General features: G+C 56.2%; 1 protein-coding gene and 3 non-coding genes across 4 annotated transcripts; all 4 read left to right on the top strand.

Annotated features, from left to right (window-relative positions):
* Positions 1 to 210: 210 nt before the first annotated feature.
* RPL3 (ribosomal protein L3) lies at positions 211 to 6,559 on the top strand. Its single transcript, XM_077757905.1, has 10 exons — positions 211 to 262; positions 1,103 to 1,295; positions 1,815 to 1,983; positions 2,552 to 2,687; positions 3,838 to 4,024; positions 4,592 to 4,752; positions 5,167 to 5,268; positions 5,716 to 5,811; positions 6,192 to 6,311; positions 6,460 to 6,559. The coding sequence occupies exons 1-10, from the start codon at positions 260 to 262 to the stop codon at positions 6,502 to 6,504; spliced, it is 1,212 nt and encodes a 403-aa protein (XP_077614031.1). The 5' UTR covers positions 211 to 259; the 3' UTR covers positions 6,505 to 6,559.
* LOC144226630 (small nucleolar RNA SNORD43) lies at positions 731 to 794 on the top strand. Its single transcript, XR_013333704.1, has one exon. It is a non-coding gene; the product is annotated as a small nucleolar RNA SNORD43 (small nucleolar RNA).
* On the top strand, positions 2,497 to 2,551 carry LOC144226632 (small nucleolar RNA U82P). Its single transcript, XR_013333706.1, has one exon. It is a non-coding gene; the product is annotated as a small nucleolar RNA U82P (small nucleolar RNA).
* On the top strand, positions 5,533 to 5,626 carry LOC144226631 (small nucleolar RNA U83B). The gene has a single exon (XR_013333705.1). It is a non-coding gene; the product is annotated as a small nucleolar RNA U83B (small nucleolar RNA).
* Positions 6,560 to 7,779: the final 1,220 nt, after the last annotated feature.

Raw genomic sequence — 7,779 nt, 5'->3', positions numbered from 1 at the left:
TCCGTGGCGCCTCAGTAAGTCTGAACCCAGTCGCTCGCCGTACAGTCTTTCTAACTCCCGCCCCCGAAGCGGACGTCCAGCTACGAACTAACGCTAGGCGAGTACGAGCGTGCGTGGAAATGGCGCCCCGGACCCGCCCCACGACCCAGCGTCCGCCGCGGGTGCGCGCTCGCACGCCGGAAGGGGCGGAGCCAGGCTAGGCTTTATAAATGCCTCGTCGACGGAGCCCCGATCTCTATCGGCAGCATCCGGCGGCGTGATGGTACGTATTGTTATGGCGCTTGGCTCTTTGTTGGTGCGGCGGCCCGACTCCATCCGCGGCGCATCGCCGCCATCTCAACTCGGAGGCCGCTGGGGGCCTGGCCGAGGGTCACTGGGGACTCGGCGAACTCCCCAGTCAGGCCTATTTGAAAAAACTCGAGACCTATGCTTGAGCTGGGGCCCGCCGGGCGGCTGGCGAAAGCCCTTGGGACTGGCTTCGGTTTGGAGGCCTTGGGCACGAAAATTATCAAGTGCTAGATAATTTGCTGGATCTCTATCTCACCGATTTAGTGTTAATCCGGACTAGAGTCTGAGCACATAGGCCGGGAGGACATGGAGTGGGGGCGCCGTGCACTACTCGTGCTAACTTTGTACGCGGGAAGGGAGACTGGGACAGGGTGCCGAGGCCTCGGGCTGAGATGGCTGGGCCGGTGCGTACAACCGTAAGGCCTCCGGAGTTCCGAGCAACCACAGATGATGAACTTATTGACGGGCGGACAGAGACTCTGTGCTGATTGTCAAGTTCTGATTTGGTTCTGTCCGGTTCTGGTGGCCTCTACATGTATCCGCCTGGTTTGGGGGACGTGTAGTGCCAGCTGCTTGTCCCGGAAGTCCTTTAGTGGTCAGACTTGCAGATTTGACCATAAAGTCACTTAATGGTTGAACTCATTTAGGATGAGTTTAGGATGGCCTTTAAACAAGTGCATCCAGCTCCGCATGTAAGCATGTTAATTGGGGCGCTCGTGTGGACTCCGCGCTCAGCCATTGTGGCACGCTGGGCAGCGTTGGAAGTGAACTCCTTAGATGAGCTTGAGTGCTAACGTGGGTCATTGTCTCGTAGTCTCACAGGAAATTCTCCGCGCCCAGGCATGGGTCCCTGGGCTTTTTGCCTCGGAAGCGCAGCAGCCGGCACAGGGGGAAGGTGAAGAGCTTCCCCAAGGATGACTCCTCCAAGCCTGTCCACCTCACTGCCTTCTTGGGCTACAAGGCGGGCATGACTCATATCGTGCGGGAGGTCGACAGGCCAGGATCCAGTAAGTATAGGCCGCGGCCTCGAAGCTGTTTGGGGGTGGTTAGGAGCTGAGGATGGGGATGGATTGGGGTTGCTGCAGACCAGACCCTCTCTGGGTAGGATTATACTCCAGGCTGTAGATTATACTCCAGGCTGGAGTTGTTTTAGGCAGAGGGATGTATTGGAGTCCAGAAACTTAAACGTGAGGAAAATTTTCAAGAGCCGCAGCCTAGAGGAGTATGCTGACTTGGAGAGTGTTAATTTAAACTCCTGAATGCTGCCCACGTTTCTGGTTGTGAAGTGAAGAGTAGAAAACCCGCTAAGCCAAACAGCACAGCCTTAGAGCACTGATATATTTTTGAGTTAAAATATAAGCATTAGCACAAAGTTGGCCCCCAGGAGTCCGGGTTGCTGATAGGACCCCACCCTGGTTACCAGAAGCGAGTTGCCATCTTTCATTGAAACGGGTGCTTCACACTTGGATGCGTGGCACCGTAATCTGGCTGTCCCCTTCCAGTCTGATTGCCCTCTTAACCCACAGAGGTGAACAAGAAGGAGGTCGTGGAGGCCGTGACCATTGTGGAGACACCGCCCATGGTGGTTGTGGGCGTCGTGGGCTACGTGGAAACCCCTCGAGGCCTCCGTACCTTCAAGACCATCTTTGCGGAGCACATCAGCGATGAGTGTAAAAGGCGCTTCTATAAAAACTGGTAAGGGTCAGAGACTGAGGCTGCCATGCACTCTGCGGGTTAGGGGCTGGAGAGGGGAGTCCCCTGTGCGGGTCTTCAGCAGGGGAAGAGCCAGACATGCTCTGGCGTCTGGTTTAGTTGCCTCATGAACAGTTTCTGGGGACAGACCTGAGCAGCACTCCTAGATCTCCCTGCTCAGCATCTTGGGTGTTGGCTGAGGACTCGGTAGTTCTGTTTCCTTAGTTGCTGGGATGGATGGAGGATACAGTTAGAAAGTGAGATAGTGGTGTATCCCCCCTGCCCCCAAATCCTGTCTGGGAGTGCGGTTGGGGTAATGGCTTACCTGGAGCAAAAATTAGTGAGTCTGTGAATGCTTGTGACCTGTATTAATTTTGTGGACCTCTGCTCAGCTCCGCTCGGCTCTGCCCGATGAGCTCCATCCAGGCTCCGCTTGCTGGTGGAAAAGGCTCCTTAGAAGCCGGCAATGAGCCCCATCCCTCTGTGGTGCCTTGTGCCTTCCGCTCACCCCTTGGAGGGGTGATGAAGGCCTGCACCCGGCCCCCTCCCCAACTCTGCTCTGCTCCTGAAGGCATAAGTCCAAGAAGAAGGCCTTCACCAAGTACTGCAAGAAGTGGCAGGATGATGATGGCAAGAAGCAGCTAGAGAAGGACTTCAACAGCATGAAGAAGTACTGCCAGGTGATCCGGGTCATCGCCCACACTCAGGTGAGACTCAGCAGCGTGCACAAGGTAGGGGGGGACTGCACCAGCACTTGCTGTCCAGGGAGGCGGAGACCTTGAACCCAGCTCCCTAGTTCTCTCCTGAGTTGATCCTCATCTCAAATGGACTTTGTGCAGGGATTTTAGAGGGATGGTAAAATTGGTTCGGTTCCAGTCCCTTACACGTCTGCTGGATGGACGGGCCAGTGACCAGCCTGGGGATTACTTGAAGTTTCACAGCAACACAGTGCAGTGCCTGCCCTGTTCTTGATCTCTGAAGCTGGGCTAAGGCCATTAACCTTGAGAAGGCGGCCCAGTGCCTCTAGGTGTGTGGCTTGGTTTTTCTGTTGCCAGCAGAGGGCGCTGTCTCCTAGGCTTTTCATCAGAGAAACCATGCAGCATTTTAGGGAAAGTGGTTGAAGGACTAGTGACTTTACCATTGTGAACTGCCTGAGTGCAAACAGTGAGTAGTAGGATCCTGGCTGCACTTCAAATCTGACTTGCTGTGAGCTGAATGAGCCTTTGGCTAACTTAGAAGAACTACATCCTATGCAGTTTGCTTGAGCCATTATTCTGGGTATCTACCTTGTTTGCTAAATTCAGTTTCACTATGGTTAGCAATGACCGTGTTAACTTCGGTCTGTAGTATGTGTCCCTTACTGAAGAAGGTTCCATAGGACTGCACGGAACCATTCTTAATGAAAAGCTTTGGGCTTGAATTCTTTTTTTTTCCCTAAACTTTGCAGCTTTTGCTCTTGACCGAGGTGCTAGTCCCATGCTTCCACACGGGAACGGCTTGTTGGTCAGTAGAGCCAGGATAGGTGGGCAGGGTGAACAAGGCCACGTACCCCAAAGGAAGCAGCCAAGAAAGCATGATCGAGGACATTGGGCTAGTTGTTACCAGTACTTGGGTATGTCTGCTTGGGGCCCATGTGCGTCTGTTCAGGGTCAGTCCATCCTCATCGTGAACTCAGGCATCAGAATTGAGAAGAGGAATTGTACCAAGTGGGGAGTTTTAATACAGGAAGGAGGAGTCTTTTCCTTTTTGCCAGTAGACACGTGAGGTTCAAGGTTGCCAAAGTAGTCTGCCCACCCTGAGTTCTGCCATGGGAAGAGAGCTCAAAGCTCAGCAATCTGAATGTCGATTCCCTTCCAGATGCGCCTGCTCCCCTTGCGCCAGAAGAAGGCCCACCTCATGGAGATCCAGGTGAATGGCGGCACGGTGGCCGAGAAGCTGGACTGGGCCCGGGAGAGGCTGGAGCAGCAGGTGCCTGTAAATCAGGTGTTCGGGCAGGATGAGATGATCGATGTCATTGGTGTCACCAAAGGCAAAGGCTACAAAGGTGAGCTTTGCATTTGGCCAAGTGGTTAGATGCAGTTTCAAGCCCAGATCTTTGAGGAGGCTGTAGAATGGGTGCTGGGCACGTGGCATGGTTAAGATTGCAGAGACTTCCTCCCTGTCTTGTGTGAGTGAGAACAGCCCTGCGGTCATGTGGCAGGGAGGTAGGCAGACCGGGGTGCTCTCACCATACGTCTGCGTCCTTACATTTGGAGCTCACTGCAGAAGGCAGAGGGGCCTCGGAAACTGGGTCAGTTTCCGCTAGCGTGGAACTTGGTGAACACGCTGAGGGGCACACGTTCCCAGTTCAGTGCAGGGCTAACTCCAGGGCCTCTTGAGAGTTGAGAACGGGTTTACGTCTCGGCAGGTGATGCACTTGAGCAAGAGAGAAGGGAGAGGACATGGGGTTTGAGGGTAACATTAAACCTTCCTGCCCCCCCCAAGCCTCCTTAGGCCATGGGTGGTGACGGTCCGTGTTCAGGTGTTGAGTGAACGCAAATTGGGCATTCAGCACGAAAGGGTAATGGTGTGAGTGCCTGACACCCCAGTAACAAACTTGGGTCTATTCTAGGGGTCACCAGCCGCTGGCACACCAAGAAGCTGCCCCGCAAAACCCACCGAGGGCTGCGCAAGGTTGCCTGTATTGGGGCCTGGCATCCTGCCCGAGTGGCCTTCTCTGTGGCTCGGGCTGGCCAGAAAGGCTACCATCACCGCACTGAGATAAACAAGAAGGTGAGGCACCAGAGGGGCTCCTCGGAGACTTGAAGCCTGGGAAAGGAGAGACCAGCCCAGCGTTGGGAGTGTGGTTTCCAGTTCGTGCCAGCATTGCTCCATGGTGGTGAAGCTTCTGGACTGCACATGGACTTGGGTGGTCATCTTGTCTGATGGGACACACAGTTTTGGCTTGGTGCCATCAGAGGTGACTCTGGTGCAGCTTACTTCGGAGTGACCGAGGATGAGAGCCATGTCTGGCCCTTCCTTTGTGGTTTGGGGGAGGCCCTTGTCTTGGGTAGATGGCAGTGCCTTCAGGCCCGGCCATCTTTTCTTTCTGCCCCTAGCGAGGCTCCCCGCCACTGGAACTGAGCTGATAGTCTGATTCCCAGGCTGTCTCTCCCTGTAAGCTTATTACACTGTTCCCTCACTCAGATCTACAAGATCGGCCAGGGCTACCTCATCAAGGATGGCAAGCTGATCAAGAACAACGCATCCACTGATTATGATCTGTCCGACAAGAGCATCAATCCTCTGGTGAGTGATGAGCCGTTTTCCCCAAGTCCTGGCTCCGGCGGGGGTTGGTCTCCAGCTTGTTCTGTGTGAGTCTGTGCCAGGCCTCACCTGCAGGGTGGGACCCCGGTGTTCGTGTGTCTCAGCTCACTCACTAGGGCTGCGCTTCCAGTGTCTGTTAACCAGTCCCCTACACACTGTACCCAGCCATCTGTCTGTTTCTAGTAAATGGCATGTCTTCCGGGCTCTGGTTGGGGCTTCCTGGTGACAAGAGGGATCTCAGACCCAGCTGTTCAGTGATGAGGCTCCGGAATGAGCGCTGGGCACAGCGCCCGAGTCAGACTGCGGAAACATTCCTTGCTGCCTTCCTTCTGAGAACAGCCCTGTGGTCGGCAGCGGGGGGAGGGGGAGCGCCTGAATTTCTAGTCTTCAGCTTGACCTGTCCTGACCTGATGGTCTTGACTTTTCCAGGGTGGTTTTGTCCATTATGGTGAAGTGACCAATGACTTTGTCATGCTGAAAGGCTGTGTGGTGGGAACCAAGAAGCGAGTGCTTACTCTCCGCAAGGTGAGGCCGGGGGCCCATCCTGGTAGTCAGGGTGTAGGCAGGAGCTCGGCCTCCCGTTGGAGGGGGCTGACAGCTCACATAGTGGACACAGGACCATTCTTTGTTGAAGGGAGTTCAGAGGAATGAGGGGCTTGGCACTCCGACAGGAGCTTTGAAGTCCGGGGGTTGGGGGGAGGAAAATCCCAGTCTGGCCCGGCCCAGCTGTTGGGCTTTTGTGTGTTTTCTTCATTATTCTGGTGGCAGGGGGAGACCCTGAGCAAGACCAGCTAGACCTACGGGTGGTTGGGAGGGGGTTCCTCTTGGCTCTGGAGGGGCTCTGTCCTCTGCCCTCACAGATAGGGAGCCTGTGAGCTATCACTGACCCCCTTCCTGGCCCACAGTCCCTGCTGGTGCAGACCAAGCGGCGGGCCCTGGAGAAGATCGACCTCAAATTCATCGACACAACCTCCAAATTTGGCCACGGCCGATTCCAGACTGTGGAGGAGAAGAAGGCGTTCATGGTGAGTCCTGAACCCTGCTGCTCTTGGGCTGGGCTGACCCCCGGGGGGTCCCAAGCTCCTACCAGCACAGCATCTCCAATTGTTGGGGGGAGGGTTGTGCCCAGTGGCTTCCCTCCCTCCTGACCTTGCCCGCTGCACCTCTCCACAGGGACCACTTAAGAAGGACCGAATTGCAAAGGAAGAAGGAGCTTAACATCAGAAGCAGATTGTGCAGCTGGTGGGATCTCAATAAAACTAGTTTTCCAGCAGCTGCTGCCTGCGGTTTTGTTTCCCAGTCCTGGCCGCTCCGCCTTGGCCTCTCAGCAAAATGTCTGGTCTTCTGCCCTACCTACCCAAGCCCCGGTCTACCCCGGAACTGTTGAAGCTGGCCTGGGGCGGCGGGCTTTGTGCAAATGTGCCCTGTCACCCGCTGAGGCAGCTGGCTCTCTGCTCTAGAGGATGGTTGTGTTTGCACAGCTTGGGTGGGAGCACCTCATGGGGAGGGAGGCAGTGAGGATTTGATGTTCTCTGTTGGCTTCAGAGTGGCTGATGGGCATGGCAGAGCCAGCCCTGGCTTGGAGTGTAAGAACGGGTAATACAGTTAATCCACATGGGACTGGGTTCTGGTTGGGGCTTGTTGAGGTTCTGACACTGGAGAGGGCGGGGGGGGGTGCTGAGCAGAAGGGAGGCCTGCACACCGCTGGAACTGGGAGAACGTGGGGATGTTACACCGAGGAAGGTGCTGGTTAGGCGCTCCCCCAGCTGTTTCACAAGGCTGGGAATGTGGGCACGCAGAGGTGAAACTGCCCAGCTGGTGAGGCCATTGGGCCCTTCATTGGCCTGGATGGTTCAGCCTCCACCCTCTGCATCTGTCCTCCAGGCCTGCGGACCCCGCTGTGCCGGGCGGCGATGTGGCGGCTCTAATCTCTGAACATTCTGGCCTCTGATTTCGGACCCCACTGACTTCCAAGGGAGCAGCTTAGCCTGTGCATCCTGGCATGACTGGCAGTCCGGGGGACTGTCCCAGCTACTCTGCCGAGCTCGTGCCCAGCTAGAGCTGCTTCACGCCCCATTGGGCTGTGCCGCCTTTCACAGCTTTGGGTGCTCCCTGTCCAGCTGTTGAGCAGCTAGCAGGCTGCCGCCTCTTCTCCCCCCCACCCCCCACCCGTCCCAGCACCACCTGATAACGGGTGGTGCTGGCTGAGGACCGGTAGATGCCGGGTGTGGGGTGCAGGCCCAAGTAGTCCCTCTGCTTCTCGGCCTGGTGCCCCCACAAGTGAGGAGGCCCTGAAATACCGAGAGTGAGGCTGAGAAGCGTTCTAAGCCCAGGACCCTCCCATAATGTCCGCCCAGCATTTCTGGAGCCCCTTCTGAGCTCGGGCAGTGACCTGGGAGCCACTGGCTTGATGGAAAAGCCTTCGGTGCCGCAGCAGGATCCTGGTTCCTGAGCTGCTGGGGCTGTACTTCTGGTCGCAGCCACCAGGGGGGG

Source organism: Crocuta crocuta, unplaced genomic scaffold (genome assembly GCF_008692635.1).
Source record: "Crocuta crocuta isolate KB4526 unplaced genomic scaffold, BGI_CrCroc_1.0 scaffold143, whole genome shotgun sequence".
NCBI classification, from domain to species: domain Eukaryota; kingdom Metazoa; phylum Chordata; class Mammalia; order Carnivora; family Hyaenidae; genus Crocuta; species Crocuta crocuta.
The sequence above is the reverse complement of the archived record's forward strand: the minus strand, read 5'-3'. Positions and strand labels throughout refer to the sequence as shown.

What these genes read in the sequence shown, in the direction of transcription:
- RPL3 (XM_077757905.1), top strand. An exon ending in CAAAGGCAAAGGCTACAAAG is followed by an intron (nt 4,025 to 4,591) that starts GTGAGCTTTGCA and finishes GGTCTATTCTAG; the next exon opens with GGGTCACCAGCCGCTGGCAC. An exon ending in AGGAGAAGAAGGCGTTCATG is followed by an intron (nt 6,312 to 6,459) that starts GTGAGTCCTGAA and finishes ACCTCTCCACAG; the next exon opens with GGACCACTTAAGAAGGACCG.